The sequence below is a fragment of the Nomascus leucogenys genome, chromosome 22a (assembly GCF_006542625.1).
Source record: "Nomascus leucogenys isolate Asia chromosome 22a, Asia_NLE_v1, whole genome shotgun sequence".
NCBI classification, from domain to species: domain Eukaryota; kingdom Metazoa; phylum Chordata; class Mammalia; order Primates; family Hylobatidae; genus Nomascus; species Nomascus leucogenys.
Genome location: NC_044402.1, coordinates 141,429,069 through 141,450,763, shown reverse-complemented (window position 1 = coordinate 141,450,763; position 21,695 = coordinate 141,429,069). Strand labels below are relative to the sequence as shown.

At 47.6% G+C, this 21,695-nt stretch overlaps 3 protein-coding genes across 5 annotated transcripts in view; 2 read left to right on the top strand and 1 right to left on the bottom strand.

The window, feature by feature from the left end:
- Positions 1–1,150, top strand: part of PASK (PAS domain containing serine/threonine kinase) — a 45,902-nt gene extending 44,752 nt beyond the window's left edge. For both annotated transcript variants that reach the window (XR_004027909.1, XM_030803349.1), the window contains exon 18: positions 541–1,150. Coding sequence is in view for 1 of the 2 variants with exons in the window: in XM_030803349.1 (XP_030659209.1) it covers positions 541–698 (158 nt within the window). In the remaining variant the exon portion in view is untranslated. The remainder of the gene's footprint in view (positions 1–540) is intronic.
- A 3,787-nt stretch (positions 1,151–4,937) lies between these two features.
- MTERF4 (mitochondrial transcription termination factor 4) lies at positions 4,938–11,659 on the top strand. Of its 2 annotated transcripts, XM_030803347.1 has the most exons (4): positions 4,944–5,017; positions 7,361–7,859; positions 9,826–10,010; positions 10,835–11,659. In XM_030803347.1, the coding sequence occupies exons 1-4, from the start codon at positions 4,997–4,999 to the stop codon at positions 11,234–11,236; spliced, it is 1,107 nt and encodes a 368-aa protein (XP_030659207.1). In that variant the 5' UTR covers positions 4,944–4,996; the 3' UTR covers positions 11,237–11,659. The 2 variants fall into 2 exon arrangements, with proteins under 2 accessions (XP_030659208.1, XP_030659207.1); XM_030803348.1 differs by lacking the exon at positions 7,361–7,859 and having other exon boundaries at positions 4,938–5,017.
- Positions 11,660–13,956: 2,297 nt separating this feature from the next.
- The window catches only part of SNED1 (sushi, nidogen and EGF like domains 1), a 99,804-nt gene continuing 92,065 nt past the window's right edge, over positions 13,957–21,695 (bottom strand). The window contains exons 30-32 of the mRNA XM_030802321.1: positions 20,459–20,542; positions 19,513–19,550; positions 13,957–15,398 (exon numbers count right to left, since the gene is read on the bottom strand). Of these exons, the coding sequence (XP_030658181.1) occupies positions 19,514–19,550; positions 20,459–20,542 (121 nt within the window). The 3' untranslated portion in view covers positions 13,957–15,398; position 19,513. The remainder of the gene's footprint in view (positions 15,399–19,512; positions 19,551–20,458; positions 20,543–21,695) is intronic.

Sequence of the window (21,695 nt, the reverse complement as noted above, 5' to 3'; positions counted from 1 at the left end):
AGGAGGCTCTCTCCCCCATGCTGTCTTGGACACAAATGTCAGGGCCTATAGCTGACCTGTCACCTGTGAGAGAGGGTTTGATTCTGTCCAGAGGCCTCTGGACACCACTGGGGTTCAGGGTATGGCTTTGGGCCTTGGAGGGTAGGCAAGTGCCATGGGAGCTCCTGGCAGAAGGGGTCAGAACCCTCAAAGATGGTTTGAGGAATGCAGCTGATGATGGTCTGACTGGGCCGAAGGGGAGGATGAGGCCACAGATGCTGAGTGTGATTCTCTAGCAGCCTGCAGGGCCCAGGGCTCTTCAGACAAGGCTCTGGCCACAGAGCCAAAACGACTGCTCAGAGCATTTGGACCGAGCTGCGGTTGATGGCCCTGGGCTTAGATCCCCACCTTGGCAGGATCTGTACTTCTGGGACATTGCCAGTTGGATTTCTGAGGGCCTCATCTGTAGGCTTTTGTTCTAGGACTTCTTCAAGTGAGAAGCAAAGTATTTTAGAGCCTTAAGTTGTTAGCACGTGATACAGTACCTTCTCCTTTCTTCAGAAAGCGGAGTTCTGTCCACTGCGAGCCTGGAGATGGGGAACAGGAGCCTGAGTGAAGTGGCCCAGGCTCAGGAGCTTTGTGGGGGCCCCGTTCCAGGCGAGGCTCCTAACAGCCAAGGCTGTTTACATCCTGGGGATCCCCGTCTGCTGACCAGCTAAACACCAGTTTCTTCCTGCTTTTCTCCACTTGGTTTGGAAAATCACAGTTTTCAGGCTCCATCTGTTTGGAGAAAATACATTCTCAAGCATCCCCAATTCACCTTCTAAAAACTCATGTGCAGGTTTGATAAACACCAGAACAGAAGACAGTGATGCTGTATTATTTTAGGTTTATTACATAGATTTGGAATTCACTTTTTTCATGACCTAGAAAAAAACATTCCAGTGTTCAACTGTTTTATATTATTAAAGGGCTTTTAATTTGTGAACTTCTGAAGGCATGAGTATTTTCTCTTTCTACTTTTGTATATGTGCATGTTTTGTTTCCTTTGACTTGGTATATGCTCATCTGAGCAATGGGTAGAACTGGTTAGTCAAATGGCCAGACTATTTCATTAATTGATTTCCTCAAATGCTTTTTAAATTAAAGCACCTTTGTTAGTAAACAGTTATCCTGACTTGGATGTTGTGAACTGTTCCCGTGTGCTAAGTGTGAGAAATACCTGGTTTCCTCATTTTTCCATGTGTGCACCCCACTTGCCACAGTTGGAAAGAAGTCTAGCCTTGGCCATTCTGGGGTTCCTTTTACAAGCAGGCCCTGCCAGGGGTGGGCCCAGGGCTCTGAAGCTTACTCCATCTGGTGAGACTGGGGAGGGTGGCGTTCTCAGGGACCTCCCTTCTGTCTGGGCTCTGTAGCAAGACTCTGCTGTCAACATGTGGCTGGCTTACTGCCAGCAGTCCCCAAACATTCCATGGCTAGCCAGCTCCCACCTCTGTTCACGTGAGGGGCTTCCTGGCCCAGCCCCCACCTCTGGTCTGTGTGAGGGGCTCCAGCCCTGTATTCCTCCGGGCTGCTCAGGCCCCAGGGTGTTTCTCAGATACTCAACTGGCTGCTTCCCTCCCTTAGACTCCAGTCCATCCCCCTCAGACAGACTTGGCTAGGTCAAGTACTTAGAATTGTTTTATTTCATGTCTGTGTTAGAGAGGAGGGAATAGCTAGAGGTGAGAGCAGAACCTTTCATTTTTTCCCCCTGCTGAGACAGCAGGAAAAAAACCAAAACCTAAACCCCTACCCTTTTCCCACATGTCATCACTTGCAGACAGTTCTTCCACATTCTGAGACTCCTGCCCAGAACCCTCTGGAGGCTGCCTGGGAGCCAGGCTGCCTCCAGCGTGGTTCTGAGCTATTTCTAGTGGTTATTTAGGAGGCACTCAACTGTTTTGGGATGACAGAGTTAATTTTAGTCCCATCTGGTAGGATATGGGATATTGCCAACCCTTTCTTCAGAAAGTGCTGCCTGAGCCTTGCTGCCACCACAAGTGACTGATGGAGTTGGTAGGGAGTTGGTGGGGGAGGACCCTCCTCTATCAGGGACATTCAAGGTACAAGAGTTTTACATGTGTGTATTAAAGTCAGTGATGTTTACTCTTCAGAATTCAAACGAGTTTTCTGATGTTTTAAGAGCCCTTACCTTGTAGTGTTTATGATGCTTATAACACAGAGGATGTTATAGAATGATGTTTATATTTATTTATTTTATTTAGAGACAGAGTCTCATACTGTCACCTGGGCTGGAGTGCAATGGTGTGATCTCGGCTCACTGCAACCTCCGCCTCCCAGGTTCAAGCAATTCTGCCTCAGCCTCCCGAGTAGCTGGGATTACAGGTGCCCACCACCACACCTGGCTAATTTTTTTGTATTTCTAGTAGAGACGAGGTTTCACTATGTTGGCCAGGCTGGTCTTGAACTCCTGACCTCGTGATCCGCCCTCCTTCGCCTCCCAAAGTGCTGGGATTACAGGTGTGAGCCACTGTGTTCTGCCACAATGGTGTTTGCAGACAGGTGTTTAATGGATTGAGAATGCACAGTCCTAGCTTTCTGAGAACTGTTACTTCTTTATAAGAAAAAATAATTAAAGCTCATCTGACTTGATGGCAGTGGGAGGTCTGGTATTTTGCAAACGTTCTTTGCAGAAAGAACCCAGAAAGGAAAGTTCTGAGGCCGAGGCTGACAATTTTTCCACTCCTTTTTTTTTTTTTTTAAGATGGAATCTTGCTCTGTCACCCAGGCTGGAGTGCAATGGCGCAATCTAGGCTCACTGCAACCTCTATTCCCTGGGTTCAAGCAATTCTCCTGCCTCAGCCTCCGGAGTAGCTGGGATTACAAGTGTGCGTTACCACATTACCCGGCTAATTTTTGTATTTTTAGTAGAGGCAGGGTTTCACTATATTGGCCAGGCTGGTGTCAAACTCCTGACCTCAGGTGATCCACCCATCTCAGCCTCTCAAAGCGCTGGGATTACAAGCATGAGCCACCGTGCCCAACCCACTGCATATTTTTAAAGTATGGTTCAAGAGAGCAAAGTTTTCACACAAGACTGAAGGTGATGTCAATTCTTTTTTTTTGAGACGTACTTTCGCTCGTTGCCCAGGCTGCAGTACAATGGCGTGATCTTGGCTCACTGCAACCTCCGCCTCCCAGGTTCAAGTGATTCTCCTGCCTCAGCCTCCTGAGTAGCTGGGACTACAGGTGCCCACCACCATGCCTGGCTAATTTTTGTATTTTTAGTGGAGATGGGGTTTCACCATGTTTTCCAGGCTGGTCTCAAACCCCTGACCTCAGGTGATCTGCCCACCTCGGCCTCCCAAAGTGCTGGGATTACAGGCGTCAGCCACCACACCCGGCCTCATGTCAATTTTTCATAGTAATCCCCATGTCCCAGCTGTCATTTTATTTCTAGAGCTAGACAACCTGTTCAGGTTCCTTTATTCTTTCCAGGGAGTTGGGGTGGCTCATGGAATTTTCTTAGGCTTTTGGTGTAGCATTAACACAGGTTATTGTGAGATGTTGACAGTTGAGTATTTTGAGAAGAAAATTACATTATAAAAAACAACAAAGGCAACCAATTTTTTTTTCCTTTTGTTTTTTGAGACAAGGTCTTGCTCTCTTACGCAGGCTGGAGTGCAGTGGTGCAATCACGGCTCACTGCAGCCTCAACCTCCTGGACTCAAGTGATCCTCCCACTTCAGGCTCCGGAGTAGCTGGGACTACAGGTGCACGCCACTACTCCCGGCTAATTTTTTATTTTTTGTAGAGACAGGGTTTTCCTATGTTGCTCAGGTTGGTCTTGAACTCCTGAGCCCAGGCAATCCCCCCACCTCAGCCTCTCAAAGTGCTGGGATTACAGGCGTGGGCCACTGCACTCTGCCAAAGCAACCAATTCTTTAGTTCTACACAGATTAGAACCTTCCTTTTCTTTGATATAATCCTTTTGTCAAAAGACAGTTTTACATAAACAATTTAGCACCCCACTCCATGCCTGGCGCAAAGCAGATATGTAAATGTGTATCCATGCAAGAATCAAATCCTTTATGTCAGTCCAGAATGAAGTAGATAAAACAAGAAATGCTTATAAATTAAGGCTTTGGTGGCAGGATTTAGGCAGCTGAGAAAGCACACCTTTTTATTCCTCACAAGCATCACCTTTTGAAAGATGCCTATGCTCTTAAAACAGGTCGAGAGAGGAAATTTAAGAATGAATACACATTGGGCTAAAACTTCACTATATTTCTTCCTAAGAGGGAACCAGACCTCTAAGTTGGGACGGCTCTTGCTTATGAAGGGAAATGTGCCATAATTCCTGTCATTTTACTTGGGTCTTTTAAGAACCGCAAATTCTCATCTTCCACTGGCTGAGAGTAAAACGAAATAAAAGCGGTAAAGACTTCTTTTTGTGCGTAAGTGGCCCCGGTGTTCACGCTGAATACAGATTTTTACACGATAAAATCTTAAATATCTCTGTATGGAACGGAATCCATTTTTCCTGCCTCGGGAAGGATTTCTGCGCTCTCGGGTGAAGCTCCTGAAGCCAGGAACCAGTTCCCCTCCACCTGTACTCTTGAGAGGAATTCTCAGGTCATCTGAAACACGAGTTTCAGGACGACCCATTCGTTCAGCGACCCATTCGTTCACCCAGCCCAGAGCTCTGCGAAGCGGGACACGGGCAGTGCAACGGAAACAACCGGACACCGAGGCCCCCGAGGGCTGAGGCCGCGGCAGAGGCGGCGGCGCGGTGACGGGCGTGACTCCGGCCTTCCGACTTTGCTGAGGGGCGGCCCCGGGACACCTGAGCCCCGCGGGGCCGTGAGCGCTCAGCACAGCTCCGGGCCGGAATCACGATCCACCAGCACCGCGCTGGCGCTGGGAACGGCGGCGGTGACGGACCGGGGACCGGAAGTGAAGGACCGGGGAGTACAGCTGCTTCCGGCGCCGAAACTGCTGCCATCTTCTCCGCGCTATGGCTGCGTTCAGCCGTGAGGTAAGGTCGAGCTGGGCGCGCGGGCTTCTCCGGGTCGCAGGCGGGCGGGCAGCGACGCAGAGGAACCGCGGCCGCCGGGTGTTTCACGGCCATGTCGTGGAGCCCTCCCGGAGGTCCGTGCACGCTGACCTGGTTTTGGCATCCTGGACCCGTGGCTCTGCTCAATTATTGTGGGATGTAGAGTTGACATTTTTTTTTTTTTTGAGACAAAGTCTCGCTCTGTCGCCAGGCTGGAGTGCAGTGGCGCGATCTGGGCTCACTGCACCCTCCGCCTCCCGGGTTCAAGCAATTCTCCTGCTTCAGCCTCCCGAGTAGCTGGGATTACAGGCGCCCGCCACCATGCCTGGCTAATTTTTGTATTTTTAGTAGAGACGGGGTTTCACCGTGTTGGCCAGGCTGGTCTCTAACTTCTGGCCTCAGGTGATCCACCCGCCTCGAACTCCCAAAGTGCTGGGATTACAGGCGTGAGCCTGTAAACAAGAGTTTCAACTTCACAAGAAGATAACATGTATTTACTTTTCATTAAGAGGAAGCGGAATCCAGCATAAAGGTCTTTAGGCTTGAGCCCAGTTTCCCGGGCCGCGCCCGCTGACCCCAGCGACTGCCCGGTGTTCCTGGCGGAGGGAGCATCTGGACAGGGGAGGCTGGAGAGCAGCCAGAGCTTGGGATTGGCAGGCTGGCCCCAGGGCGACAATCGATGACGCTGGAGAAGGGGTTGGGACCGATGTGAAGGGTTTAGAGCAGGGGTTCCCCAACCCCCAGTACCGTCGCTTGTCTATTAGGAACCAGGCTGCACAGCAGGAGGTGAGCGGCAAGTGAGCCAGCCAAACTTCGTCTGCATTTACAGCCGCTCCCTTCGCTGGCATTACCGCCTGAGCTCCGCCTCCTGTCAGACCAGCCGCGTTAGATTCTCACTGGAGCGCGAATCCTATTGTGAACTGCGCCTTTGAGGGATCTAGGTTGCACGCTCCTTTTGAGAATCTGATGCCCAGTGATCTGTTACTGTTTCACATCACCCCCAGATGGGACCTCCTGGTTGTAGGAAAACAAGCTCAGGGCTCCCAGTGATTCTACATTATGGTGAGTTGTATAATTATTTCATCTTATATTACAACGTGAAAATAATAGAAATAAAGTGCACAACAAATGTAATATGCTTGAATCATCCTGAAACCCCTCACCAGTCTGTGGAAAAATTGTCTTCCGTGAAGCCAGTCCCTGGTGCCAAAAATGTTGAAGACTGCTGGCTTAGAGTGCCTGGATGATTTGTGCATAGTTTGTTAAGCGCCAGCCTGAACCACTGAAGACTTTTGAGGTCAACTAGAATTGTGTATGCAAGTTGACTAATTACTGTGACCCTTGAACAACAGGGGTTAGGGGCACCAGACCGCCCCCACACCAGTTGAAAATCAGTGTATAACGTTTGACTCCTCCAAAACTCAACTACTAATAGCCTACTCATGACTGGAAGCCTTACCGACAACATAAACGGTTAACACATATCTTGTATATATATATATTGCATTCTGTATTCTTAAAGTAAGCTAGAGAAAAGAAAACGTTATTAAGAAAATCATAAGGGCAAAACCCCATCTCTACAAAAAATACAAAAATTAGCAGGGTGTAGTGTGCACCTGTAGTCCCAGCTACTCAGAAGGCTGAGGTGGGAGGATTACCTCAGCCTGGGGAAGTCAAGGCTGCAGTGAGCCATGATTGCATCACTGCACTCCAGCCTGGGCAACAGAGTGAGACCCTGTCTCAAAAAAAAACAAAAAATCCTAAGAGAAAATGTATTTACTATTCATTAAGAGGAAGTAGATCCTCATAACATCTTTAGGCTGAAGAGGAGGTGGAGGAGAGTTTGGTCTTGGCGTCTCAAGGTGGCAGAGGTGGAAGAAAATCCACATATAAGTGGATCCAAGCAGTTCAAACCCTTGTTGTTCAAGGGCCAACTCTGTATCCCACAAGATTCTTCTCGTGGAATGAATTTAAGAACATGAATCTGGAAAGTAGTCTGAGGTCCAGACTTTTCTGGCACACATGACCAGGTGGCCTAGAAATAGTTTTTCCCTCTTCCTCCATGTCCCCGCTCCCATCTTAAAGCTGCAAAAGCTAACAATATTGTACCTGCTTGACTCCCATCTCTGTGACCTTGAAATGCCCTGTTCTATGTGAGTTTCCTTCTCTGTAGGCATAAGTTCAGATAGGATTTTGCAGATTGCTTATAAAAACTGTATGTTTGTGTGGAACCAAGGCAGTAAGTACTCTGGCTCAAAAGTCTTATGGTGTCCATTACACTGGAATAGTGAGGAATTAATTGTCTTTTGGTCCTGTGTCTTATAGGTCCTTGATTGGCACCGCCTGATCCCCCTCACCTGGGCCTGTATGGCTAGGCAGACTCCTCATCTTGGAGAACAGAGAAGGACGACAGCTTCTTTGTTGCGCAAACTAACTACAGCCTCCAATGGAGGGGTCATTGAGGAGTTATCTTGTGTTAGATCCAATAACTACGTGCAGGAACCAGAGTGCAGGAGGAATCTTGTTCAGTGCCTCCTTGAGAAGCAGGGGACTCCTGTGGAACAAGGGTCCTTGGAGCTAGAGAGGGTCATCAGTTCCCTCCTGGACATGGGTTTCAGCAGTGCCCATGTTAATGAATTGCTCAGTGTACAGCGAGGTGCCAGTCTTCAACAGTTGCTGGACATCATTTCTGAATTTATTCTCTTGGGTCTGAATCCAGAGCCTGTGTGTGTGGTCTTGAAGAAAAGTCCCCAGTTATTGAAACTGCCTATTATGCAAATGAGGAAGCGCTCCAGTTACCTGCGAAAGCTTGGGCTTGGAGAAGGTACAAGAAGTTGCAGATTTTGGCTGGGTGCGGTGGCTCATGCCTGTAATCCCAGCTCTTTGGGAGGCTGAGGCAGGCAGATCACTTGAGGTCAGGGGTTCAAGATCAGCCTGGCCAACATGGTGAAATCCTGACTCAACTAAAAATACAAAAATTAGCTGGGCTTGGTGGCGCGCGCCTGTAATTCCAGCTACTTGGGAGGCTGAGGCATGAGAATCACTTGAACCCAGGAGGCGGAGGTTGCGGTGAGCTGAGATGGCGCCACTGCACTCCAGCCTGGGTGACAGCAAGGCTCTCTGTCTCAAAAAAAAAAAAAAAAAACAAACATTTTATATAGTGTGAGAGGAGCCAGAGTTGGGGAAAGAACAGCCTAAGGTGAGATGGATTAGGGAAGGTTTCTGAGTGTGTCAGTGTTCCTGGAGAGGACTGTATAATTCGGCCTGGAGGTGAGGAATAGGAGTGGCCTTCTGTGCAGAATACATTTCGAGAGGGAAGGAGGAGGAGTTAAGACTAGAAGAAAAAATTGAGTGCCAGGGCAGAGACTCCTGTCTGCCTTGTTCACCGTGGGGTCTTTAGCACCTAGTGCAGTGGTGGGCATGTGGTATGTGCTCAGTAGGTTGATGCTGATATGTTGATAAATATGTGTACATATAACATTTGATGTTTAAATCAACATGAAATGGTCTTAGTGCTCTGTCGCTGATGTGATGTCAAACCAACATCTCTTGTGAAGACTTAGATTCTAGCCGAGTGTTTAGATTTACTGTGGAACATGAGAGATCTTGCCAGGTTCCTGGGAAACTCGTGGAGTGGCCTTCCCTTCTATTTATCCCCCACTCCTGCCCCCAACAATATTCACATCTCAAGGATTCTCAAAGTTCCTTGAATCTCTTTAAGGGCCTTCTGGAGGAGTTGGGGGTCTCCAAGGACCCTTACCCAGTTTGACCAGAGGAGTCCCACTATTATTTCTTTGCATTATTGACTCTTCCTGGTAAGATTTTTTTTGAGGCAGGGGCGGAAGGTTTAGGATCCACCATTTCACAGCATCTCTACAGGCCTCCTCTAGAAGATAAGAAAAAGGTAGCCTTGTATATTTTTCTTAACAGATTCTTACAGTGTAATCTAAAAGTCTAAATATATTATGTGTGGTGGTGATTAAGTAGCAAACTCAGCACAGCCTTAAGAGATGAAGCTAAACCTAAACTCCTGAAATTCCTCACATATTAAGATAATCACTAACTCAAATGTTAGGAAAATTTTAATTAACAGTTTAAATAGTTGACTTTAAGTTTCCAATTAGTGAATTTTGCTCAGCTATCCCTAGGAAGGCCTGGAATAGTCCCAGTTTACAACAGTTAGTGCGGTTTTAATAGGGCCTCTTTCACTCAAGGTGCCCTGGCTTGGAGAAGATATATGGTGACCCTGATAATCAGGACGTCAGCACTGGTGTTGTGTGTCCCCATGGTTACTATTATTGTTACTGTTACGATGACGATGATGATGGAACTCCCTTTCATTGAGTTCAGCTTGAGAATGTTAGTTGTGAATGCTTCGATGACTATTTTATTATAGAAGGAAACATCAACACAAACCCGCAATATGGAGGAAACTACTCTCCCATATTACTCTCTGATCTTTCCAGTAAATACCTGGGAAATTCTTTTCCAAGTGAGGAGGGCAAGAGGAGACCCAACATACAAAGTTGGCGCCTTTCAGGTGGGAGGCCAGAATAAAGCAGGAATATAGGGAGGAAGGATGGTGAGTCTGAGGGTGTCAGGAAGTCAGTGGGGAGATGTATCATTTCCATGGTGCTTCTGAGAAGATAGATCTGAAATTGCCACTCGCTCTGCGGAAGGAGAGGATCCTCGTTTGTTTTTAAATGTGGACTTAAATTGGGTGCAGCTAGCTCCTTGAGTTTCTGGAGTGTCCTGAAATTATGTGCTTGCCTTTTTTGAATGTTCTGCAGGGAAATTAAAGAGGGTGCTTTACTGTTGCCCTGAAATTTTCACCATGCGTCAGCAGGACATTAATGACACTGTCAGGCTTCTCAAGGAGAAGTGCCTTTTCACGGTAGAGCAAGTCACCAAGATTTTGCACAGTTGCCCGTCTGTTCTTCGAGAGGACCTGGATCAACTGGAATACAAGTTTCAGGTGAGAATGACTGATGGCGTGATTAGTGTAGTTTCAGGTGAGAATGACTGATACCGTGATTAGTGTAGTTTCAGCAAGTTTCTCAGGTTTTTCAAATGTAGTAAAGGTTAGTTATATGGATAAGAAGCCTCAGGCACCTCATATTTGAGTGGAGGAAGTGAAAGACTAGATGCTCCGCATACATCAGCCAAAGAGAATTTGGTTCTGGTTCTTTAATTTCTTTACTACATATCAAACCTATTCTTCAACTTTTCTGCCATTAATAATGAATGATCCAGTACTATTCTTAGAGTCTAGGTGGGGACTCTGAAATAGCAATTTTAAAATAGCTGAAACCTTCCTGTCCTCAGAATCTATTTTTCATGTTGATTTTGAAAATGTAATTTTAACAGTTGTCCAATTTTTTACTAATAATTATGACAACTTAGGTCGAATTTCTAGATGTCTTCTGAATGTTTTGCCTATTCTTTCCATATTCATCCTTTTCCTTCCCCATTTAAAGAAAAATACCACCTCTTCCTTCTGCCCCTTCTCCCTCCGGCCCCTTCTCCCTCCCGCCCCTTCTCCCTCCTGCCCCTTTTCCCTCCCGCCCCTTTTCCCTCCCGCCCCTTTATTTCCTGCTCCCTGTTTCTCAGGATGAATTTGAAAGTGTTTTGAAACTGCCGGCTGTCACACAAATGTCAGTGTCCCAGACTGGGTATTCGCTGTTGTCAGTTAGGCAATTCTTTTTGAATCCTTTCGTAGAACGTAAGTTTTTATGTTTATAGAATGGTAGGTTTCAAGACTCTGTATCTGGGACTCCTAAGTGTGTCTGTGTCTTCCAGTATGCGTACTTCAGGATGGGAATTAAGCATCCAGACATTGTAAAGACTGAGTACTTTCAGTATTCACTAACCAAGATTAAGCAGAGACACATTTACCTGGAGCGCCTGGGACGGTACCAAACCCCTGATAAGAAGGGGCAGACACAGATCTCTAACCCATTGCTCAAGGACATCCTCAGAGTTTCAGAAGCCGAGTTTTTGGCTAGGACAGCCTGTACGTCTGTTGAGGAGTTTGAAGTTTTTAAGAAGCTCCTGGCTCGGGAGGAGGAGGAGTCTGAGAGCAGCACATCTGATGACAAAAGGGCAAGTCTGGATGAGGATGCGGAGGATGATGATGAGGATGAGGACGACGACGAGGCGGAGGACAGTGATGAGGATGAGGACGACGAGGAGGAGGAATAGCTGTGATGGAAGGACTAGAGCCAAAGGGCCCAGAGATATCAAGGAAGCTTTTCATTCTCTTAAAGCTTTTGGGTCCTTTACTTGAATCTTCTCAAGTTATTTTTTATTCTAAAACTGGTCTCTTGATGAAAAAAATTATAAGTCCCCTGAGAGACAGATCAAACCAAACAGGAAACAGGAAATGCATGTTCGATCTGTTGTCAGGTGTCTGTGGGGAGGGCCCTGTCCCATCCTGAATAAAATACTTATGTTGAGCTATTCAAATCGAGGGGACTCAATACATCAACATTTGGTTTTATTTTTTTCTTTTTTGAATGTGTTGGTGATAATTCCGTGACAGTTGGAAGATGGGGTTCGTTCTTCCGGTTCAGGAATCACTTTGTATTTCCTTCTAGTGATAAAAATAAAATTACGAGAAGGCAATGTGAGGTTTTAGTACATCATAGCACTTTATTTTATGAAAACATGTAGCAGATTTTCCACAAAAATACTTATTTTTAATCCAAAAGTATATTGCTTCATAATGGTATTCAGTTGTACAGCAGAGTAAAAGGAAGTTGATTCGTGACGTATTGGTTAATTTTGCATGGCTTCTTAAGGCCAGCAAAATACTGGCAGTTTTCTTTATCTTTGTGAAGAACAGGCCCTTCCTGTTTGGGGAAGTTGGCTTTTATGTCAGCTCTTGGCCAGTGGTCACTTCCAGGCCTGGTGTCTCCGGCCCTGTAGTCTGTAGTGCCAGACTGTGCTGGCCTGGAGAGTGCTGGGGCAGGTGGAGGCCAGGGAATGGTCCCATACAGTTATCTCCCCTGCCCTGGTTACAGACAGCTTCGAGAACCAGAGGAGAAGAGCATAGGGTCATGGAGCAGGTGGGCTGAAGCCAGGGCCACAGGGAGCTCTCCATGACCCCCCAAGGTGGGTGTGGGGGGGGGGGGTGTCACCTTAGGGAACTCAGTGAGTCTGAAGAACAATTTGAAATGTTGGGAAAAGAGAAGAGGAATTTGATGTAAGCCAGGGGTGATCCCTGAGGTAGAGGCCTGTCTCTGATGGCATGAGCTGTAAGGGTCCTGGAGGATTGGTACATTCCAGTTAGCCCTCTTTAGGGGAAACTGGCATAGGATTGATGCAGAAGGCATTTTTGATGATGGGACCAAAATTCAAGTCTCTTTGGTAGCAATCTAGGATCGACTAGATTCTAGGATCTGGTAGATTCTAGGATTCTAGTGGGTAGAGGCCAGGGATGCTGTAAAACATCCTGCAGTGCACAGGATGGTCCCACAAGAGAGGATGATCTGGCCCAAAACGTCAGTGCTGAGCCTGAGAAACTCATCTAAGGCCTGGTCCACTAAAGTAATGTGACTGTTCACTCGTGACAACTTCAGATGGTAAATGGACTTAGGATCGTATTATTTTATTTAAAAGAAAAATAAGGAGCTGGTTTTTCAGCTGGGTTCCTTTCCCCTATGCACTGGAATACCCTGGTAGGTGTGAGCTGCATGCTACTGTGGGGATTCAGCACTGAAGTCTAGGTGCTTTTGTTTTCTCCAGCAGCCTTGTCTTAGAGCGTGACTGCAAAGAAAAGACTTGTTTTGCAAAAGAAAAGCAGCTCGGCGACTCCCTCCACATCGCCACAGTTCAGTCAGAGGGCAGTGGCAGTTGTTTGCCAGCGGAAGGAGTTCCTGCTAAGGGGGGTGCAGGAGGTGAGCTGATACCTGAGTGGGGCCCCTGCCTATTGGGTTCTCCACTGGAGGACAGTGGGCACAGCAAAGACTCCCTTACTTGTACCTGGCAGCCCACATGCAATGGGGAAAAGGGAGAGTTTGTCTTTATTGCCTTGCTTGGCCTTAGGCAAAACTGTTTGGAAATGAGACATTTCACTGTGCCAGTGTTTTCATTTTCTCTTCCATTGTGGCATCCCAGTCACTGCCATTCTCCCTAGAACCTAGGCTGTTGTTCTTGTGCCCAATCAGAGGACTAAGTAGAATCCTCAGTCTGCTTAGCCATCCCAGTTTCATTAGCAAAGGGGTAATTCAGCAACTCACGATTGCTTCTTGCATTTTGATACAGAAATAAATCTTTATGCTCCTGACAGTTTTCTGATTCTATTGTTACTGATTTCCTTGGGTGGACTTTATTTTCAAGGAAGCCATTCGAGTTTTTAAAAGAAGCCACATGGGAAAAGCTGTGGTGGCCTCCTTGGAATGTTTCAAGAACGAACTGTAATTCCTGAGCACCAGGAAGTCTTTTCACTAGATATTTAATGTGGAAAACATCCCAGTGGGCGAGTCCTGGGACAGCACTTGGGACTCAGGAGCCAGTTCTTGTTGACACAAGGCTTCTGAGCTAACACTGCAGCATATTAGCATTTGCTGTGTGGCTGAGGGGCTTGAGGTCCTAGTAGGGAGTAGCAAGTTTCCTAGTAGAAAGATTGACCTACTCTTCCAGTGGTATCACTCGATCTTAGCATCTGCTAGTAATGCTGTAGCTTACATGGACAGACAGTGACAAGTCCCAGGGCTGCAGGAAGTCCGCAGTACGTGTTTGTGAACGTGGTTTTCTCAGTTCACCCAGTGACCCTTCGCTGAGCTCGAGACCCTTCATTGAGCTCCACCTTCTGCTCTCAAGTGGGTCTGGAGCCTGGGGAACAGTTCGGGAGTACAGGTGAAACTTCTCGAATTGCCTGTTCCTTCTTTCTGAAAATGACAAATTGCAGAATACACAGACACATGCACATGAAATTTTAATAAAGATAAAAAGCCTAAAATATACTCTAACTCTTCAAAAAACATTTTTATAAAAGATGAAAGGAAGGAGGCCCTCTTTGTGGCTGGAATGCTGGCTCTGAGCAGAGTCAGGGCGACGCGGCAGGGCGCTGGCTTTCCAGCTGGGTCAGCCATCATGAGGCTCAACACGAGAGGAGGTGGGATGGCTGCTTTGGTTGTAACATTAGCAGGGGGAAGACAGCTGCTTAGAAGAACGGTGGGAAGCAGATGTGGTGAGGTGCCGTACTGTTCTGCTTACGAAGATGGGGATGTCTAAGGCCGTGTTTACTACCTGATAGCCTAAAGCAGCAATACTTGAGTCATGGACTAAAAGGAACCTGAAACATTGCCCAGCCCAGCCCAGGTGTCCATCTCTGTCGCACTGAGACTTGTAAGGTGTCCTTGCTGCTTTGTGGCAGTGTGCCTTAGCTTTCCAAGCAGGGGTCTGGATAGCTTTTTCCATGAAAATTCAGGGGTCTTTCTTTGATACCCTTGTGACTTGTCATTCAGGGGATGGCTTCCACTGTTTAAGGCTGAAGCCTAGGTGATCTCAGAACAGGGTTCACCAAATAAGGCCAATTTGGCCACCACCTGTTATTGTAAATAAGTTTTTATTGGAACATAGCCACAGCCATTCAATTACATGCCTGCGGCTGTGTCTGCGCTACTGTAGCCACGGGGACCTCTCGTCTGCAAAGCTGAAAATGTTTACTATCTGACCCTTTATAGAGAAAGGCTGCCAGTCGCACTGTTGTCTAAAAGAGTCTGAACTCCACCTGCTGTTAACTCTTCCAAATTGTACTAGTCCGTAGGATGGCTCATCGACCTGCACGAGCGTCATAAACTTGCTGGGGGACCAGAGCAGGGGTGGCAGTGTCTGCAACCCGGCTTTCCTTCTGGCATCACCTGGTCTCTGCCCTTCAGCCCCTGCCCCGTCTCTGTTTTGGAAGTGGTCCATCACAGTTCCTTCTCAATTTGTTAGGCCTCGAAGGGAGAATCCTTTCTCTGGCTCTGGAGTCTAAGAACAGGTTTCTGCATACTGCAGAAGGGTGGCTGACTGACAGCCTCACTAATCCTGGGGAATGGCGAGCTGTCATCTCATCCGCAGAGGCACAGACCACACCTTCAGGAACTGCAGCCTGGGTGAGGGCACAGGCTGCTTAAATGCATCGCAGGACTCGTAGGTGGTTGGTCCCAGAGGGGTCTCTCAGGGTGGGCTGGTGTGTGCACAGGCCTGGCCATCTGTCCTCTAGAGGCCTGAGGAGAGAGGTCACAGAGGGGACTGACTCCAGCTAGGACCTTTTCTCTCACGGTGTCCTTTTTCATCCAGTTTTTAGACCTCATCTTCCTGGGTGTTAGAAACTCGTGAGGTTGGTGGAGTGTTAACAAGAACGTCTTAAATCCTTTGAAGAAAAAACAAAGTGAAGCATGAGGAGAATGACAGGCATTCCCACTCCTCTTTAAACGGGCTGCTTCCTGTTTCTCTTAGTGGCCCTCAGGGCCTCTGTCACCCAGAGGACCCCACGTTCTTAGAGCACCAGGATTCTACCATATGGCAGTGCACACGGGGAGGACCCCGCGTTCTTAGAGCACCAGGATTCTACCATATGGCGGTGCACACGGGGAGGACCCCGCGTTCTTAGAGCACCAGGATTCTACCATATGGCCTGCACATGGGGAGGACCCCATGTTCTTAGAGCACCCAGGATTCTACCACATGGCAGTGCACACGAGGAGGACCCCGCATTCTTAGAGTAGCAAGATTCTACCATATGGCAGTGCACATGGGGAGGACCCCCGCATTCTTAGAGCACCAGGATTCTACCACATGGCAGTGTACAGGGGGAGGACCCCGCGTTCTTAGAGCACCAGGATTCTACCATACGGCGGTGTACAGGGGGAGGACCCCACGTTCTTAGAGCACCAGGATTGTACCATATGGGGGTGCACACGGGGAGGACCCCGTGTTCTTAGAGCACCAGGATTCTACCATATGGCAGTGCACACGGGGAGGACCCCGCATTCTTAGAGCACCAGGATTCTACCATATGGCAGTGCACAGGGGGAGGACCCCGCGTTCTTAGAGCACCAGGATTCTACCACATGGCAGTGTACAGGGGGAGGACCCCGCGTTCTTAGAGCACCAGGATTCTACCATATGGCAGTGCACAGGGGGAGGACCCCGCGTTCTTAGAGCACCAGGATTCTACCATATGGGGGTGCACATGGGGAGGACCCTGCGTTCTTAGAACACCAGGATTCTACCATATGGGGGTGCACATGGGGAGGACCCCACGTTCTTAGAGCACCAGGATTGTACCATATGGGGGTGCACATGGGGAGGACCCTGCGTTCTTAGAACACCAGGATTCTACCATATGGCAGTGCACACGGGCAGGACCCCGCGTTCTTAGAGCACCAGGATTCTACCATATGGCAGTGCACATGGGGAGGACCCCGCGTTCTTAGAGCACCAGGATTCTACCATATGGCAGTGCACATGGGGAGGGGCAGCCTCCACCGACTACATCCCCATCTTTAGGAACATGTGGGCTCAGTATTGCAACTTTTAAATGTGAAATCACAGGCTGTTCCTCTTCCCTGCCCTCCTCCTTCCAGTAACGACTCTGGTTCTTTTCTCCAAGGGCACGGCTGTGTCAGGTTGCTCTGGGTTGAAGTGAATTCTTGTGTTGTTCTTGGATGGGTGTCTGGGTGCGTGTGTTTCTGTTTCTTGCTTTTTGGTGTGTTGTCTCCATTATTTCAAGAATAGGTGTTCTATAAGCCAGTATTTGATAATTAATTGGGGGTTTCTGATTTGTTTTTATGGAGTGGATGTGCTAGGCAAGCTTTTAAAAAGATATATTAATATTTCAGGTGACTTACCACCATATAAATATCTCAAATCCAAATTATGTTTGTGGATTCTTAATCCTAGTACAGTTAGGCACTGCACGATGAAGGGCCATGTGTATGACAGTGGTCCCGTGAGATTACAGTGGAGCTGAGGTCACAGCCATCGTACAGAATTCTTTTTTCTTTTTTCTGAGACAGAGGGTCTTGCTCAGTTGCCCAGGCTGTAGTATAGTGGCACAATCTCAGCCCACTGCAACCTCTGCCTTCCAAGTTCAAGTGATTTTCCTGACTCAGCCTCTTGAGTAGCTGAGATTACAGGTGCCCACCACCATGCCTGATGAATTTTTGCATTTTTAGTAGAGACAGGGTTTCACCATGTTGGCCAGGCTGGTCTCGAACTCCTGGCCTCAAGTGATCCTCCAGCCTCGGCCTCCCAAAGTGCTAGAATAATTCTTTATGTGTTTGTGGTGATGCTGGTGTATACAAACCTACTGCACTGCCCTGTGTATAGAAGTCTGGCACATACAATTATGTACACTACATAATAATTGATGATAATTTGTGGTTACTGATTTACATATTTACTATACTCTTCATCATTATTTTAGAGTGTACTCCTTCTACTTATAAAAAAAAGTTAACTGTAAAATGGCCTCAGGCAGGTCCTTCAGGAGGTATCCAGAAGAAGGCATCATTGTCACAGGAGATGGCAGCTCCATGTGTGTTACTGGGACACGATGTGGAAGTGGAAGAAGGTGACATGGATGATCCTGCCCTTGTGTGTGGGCCTAAGCCAATGTGTGTGTTTGTGTCTTAGTTTTTAACAAAAGTTAAAAAGTAAAAAACAATTACAAATTTTAAAAACAGAAAAAAGCACTTAGAATACGGACAGAAAATAATTTTGAAGATTTGTGCAGTGTGTTTGTATTTTAAGCTGTTATTACAAAGAGTTAAAAAGTAAAAATTAAAAATGTATACAGTAAAAAAGTTACAGTAAGCTAAGGTTAATTTCTTATTGCAGAACTGATTTATTATTGTGCAACGGCCAGTCCTGCACATTCCAATTATGGTAAGTGCCCTGCACAGGTGAACCATTTTTTATCTTTTATACCGTATTTTTGCTGTAGGTTTTCTGTTTAGGTACACACACACTTGGCACTGTGTTACAACTGCCTACAGTATTCAGTAACACGCTGCGGTGTGTAGCCTGGGAGACAGGCTCTGCCATACAGCCTAGGTGCACAGTATGCGGTGCCATCTAGGTTTGTTCTAAGTACGCGCTATGATGTTTGCCCAGATGAAATCGCCTCACAAAGCATTTCTCAGAATGCATCTTCACTGTTACGCGACGCTTGGCTGTAGGAAATTGCTTACAAGCCTGGGGTGTGCTTAGTGTGTGTGTCTTTGGAGGGAGAGGTGGGAGCGGGAAGTGATTCCCTTGAGTCAACAGGAAGCGAATGCTGCCAGCTTCTCTCTTACGGAGAGACTTTCACATCCGAAGAGGCAGATGCGTGCACTCTGTCATGGCCAACTCAGAGCTCAAGTTCCTGCCATGTGCGGAGCTCCGGCCCAGGCCTGTCCCCCGAGGTGGTGTGCACACTCTTCCTTTGCTGTGTGTGAGCGTATACCTGAAAAGCTCTTTTGCTTCTGTTTGTTTTTAAAGGTTCCCGAATGACATTTCTCCTTTATTTTTTTAGGCATATAACAAAACATAGACCTGTTTTGAAGTGGCTTGTTACCCAAGGGTGCCTCACTGTCATCTGTACCACCAGGAAGATGAACTGTGAAGGCTCCTTTAAGGGGCAGGAGTAGCAAAGCTGTCCTAGGCCAATCAGAAATTCATCTTTCATGCACAGCGACATGTTGATAAGAAATTATAGTCAGTATGAAACTGATAACAGGTTGTAGATGGCTTTCTATGGTATATCCCAGTCTCTTGCAAACGATTGTGAAGAATACCAGTGTTGAAGATTCAGCAGTTTGTGTGGGGAGGCGGGGGCAGGATGGGGGTTTGGTTGCCAAAAGAGTTTGGGAAATGCTAGCTTAAACAAAAAAGAGAGAAAGTTTCTTTCATGTCAGGATTTATGAATGCCTGTGAGTCCAGTGTCAGTGATGACTTTCTAGTGACAGTCTTCGAGACTTTCTAAATATTAAGTGATCAAGGCCCCTGCCCCGCTTCTAGTTCCAATAGAATGCCATTCACAAGATCTGGGAGGCACTCTCTTAGCCCTCTCCTGGAACCCCCGGAATTTCTCAGCAGCCCAGGCCCTCCCGCTGCCCGGGGCCCCTCCTCCCAGGTGCCAGGTGGTCTTCCAGCCTCTCCAAGTGCCCACCCTCCTGCCTCTTCCTCCCACTGCAGCTGATCTAGGGGTTTCTTGGCCACATTTCCCTTGAGAGAGAGTGGGATTTGCCCCTGTCCACAGAGAGCCTCATTTCTACCTGAAGATGTATTTGTCAGTGGCTAGACCAGGTTCATGTCTGTTTCCCCTTGGGGAATTCTGAAACCTTCCTGCCCGGGAGTCTGTAACACAGCAGCACAGGACCGAGCTTCCTTTAGCAGTGCTGAGTAAGTAGGCAGCGGCACTCTGAGAGCCCAGGGCTGGGCAGTCGCCCCCGACTTCCCAGCAGCTCTGTGGTAGTGGGGCGGGAGCAGCAGGGACGTACCTTAAGATTTCTCCAGTGTCTGACTCTTACTTTGTTTCCTGAAATAGAGAAAAGTCGTTTAATGAAAAAGAGACCGTGTACCTTGAATCCTACAGCTACCTCAGTCCAGGCTGCCTGCTGAGATCCTGTCTTTAGCTCACATACATTCCACGGTGGGGGACACCATTAGTCCAGACACTGCTGTGGAGATTAGCATTTTAGTTTGTGTGCGCCCGCCTGGCTTGAGGTGGCAGTTTGGGAATAACAAGGCTAGAAACCTGGCTGGCTGTGAGTCAGAGAGAGAGAGGACGGACCTGGGAGAAAGCAAGCAACAGCTACCCTAGGGAAGAGCCGGTGATGTGCACAGGCCGAGCAGCACGGCTGGTGAGCTGCAGGCTGTGGCCTTGCCCTGACACTTGGTAATGCCAAATAAGTATGTGTGGCTACTCATTGGTCTATGAGGGCAATGACAGGCTTCGACTCTGTGGTTTCTAAATCATATAATATTCTCAGGTACTTCTTTCAGCAAACTCCAAACAGTAGTAATTCTTGTAACTACCTTGAACCCTTTGTGGAAAGAACCTGGGTGTGAGTGAATAAAAAGTAAACAGCGATGCGCTATATTGGCCATTAAATACTCGGGGCTGTCAGTAACACCCCGTACTTCCCAATTGTAGCACCATGTTCTCTGTGAATATGCATAACCAGAGTGACCCCCCAGCACCCACCTATGACCTCCCCCCAGCACCCAGCATGCCCGGCTGTGCCCCTCTGGGTATGCTCACATGCACATATATGGACATACAGTTTCGTAGCAGAATGTGGCTGCCCAGGGGCTGCCTATCTGGGCGAGTAGACTGCCTGGCTCAGCCCACAGGCCTGCAGCATCCCATAGCACTGCCGCCCTTGCCCCATCACCCTGTGGGCTACATGCAGGACATGGCATGGGCCTGCTCCCCAGAGGCACCTGTTTGGGGTCTTCTTGAGGCTTGTGCCTTCACAGCTCTCTTTGAAGCAGATGTCCTGGTGAACTCTGTAGACTCTTTTATACCTGTTGTCACGAGAAAGCTTTGTAAAACCAGACAGTGAAGCACCATGTTGCCAACTGCCTAACCTAGGCTATGTGAACCCACAGGTAAACCTGAAGGTGCTTGAGGGAAAAGCTGCTGTTTCCTGAATGAAACGTTACCTCCTATTGATGCATTAAAATGTCTAACATAAAGGTCATGTGATTTGTAACAAATTTATTGAGGTACAATAATATGCATAAAATAAACCCATTTTAATGTGCATTCTGATGAGCACTGACAAAGGATATGGTACTAAAAATAAAATGTGAAATTTCAAAGACATGTCAGTGCTAGAGGCAGGCCACTTGGCCTGAGGCCTGGGGAAGGTATGACCTCACTTTTCTGTTTTTCTGGGTACTTCACAGAGAAGTTTGGGAAGCGTTGGGGATTCAGGATTCGGATGTAGGCATTGTAGAACAGGAGACCCGATTTCATCTCCTGCCTCTTCCATTTATTAATCAGGCTACTTCGAGCAAGTCTCTTGAAGTTTTAAGCCTCAGTTGCAGGTAAAATGGGACCTGCTCAGACCATCTCTCTTACAAGTTTGTAGATAATGATGGATGGGAAGGCGTTTTGTCTTTTGTTAAAGTCCTCAAATGTCAGCGCTGGTTAAAAGGGAAATCCAAGGAGTTCAGCAGGCAAAGCTCCAACTCATATGCTAAGTCTCACAGAACCTTTAGGGTCTAAAACCTGTGGTAAGACTTCCATTTCTGGGCATGAAAGAGTAACAGAATCTGGAATTAACCTCCCAATGTGAACAACCAGAGAACTGGACAAAATATAGTAACTAACTGTATGTCAGATGTTAGAAAACAGACAACACAAGACTGTAATCCCCGAGGGAAGAGAAACAGATGAGATGAGTCCTGTGGTCAGCCTGGAACTCAGCCTGGAGAAGTTTTTGGAGGCATCACAGAGAAAGGGGATCCAAGCAGTGGTCACACTGAGTTGAGGAAACAGAGACTGAAGTTGGGGAGGCAGAGGCAGCTGGAATTTGTGGGCAGAGTACTGAAGAGGAGGGAACTATGCACAGGAGGAACTCCAGAAATCTGTGTAGCGTCCCCTTGGGCCTGTGGTTGGAAATAAAGCTGTGCATGCATAGGGTGAATCCCCACAAGGCAAAGAAGAACTACT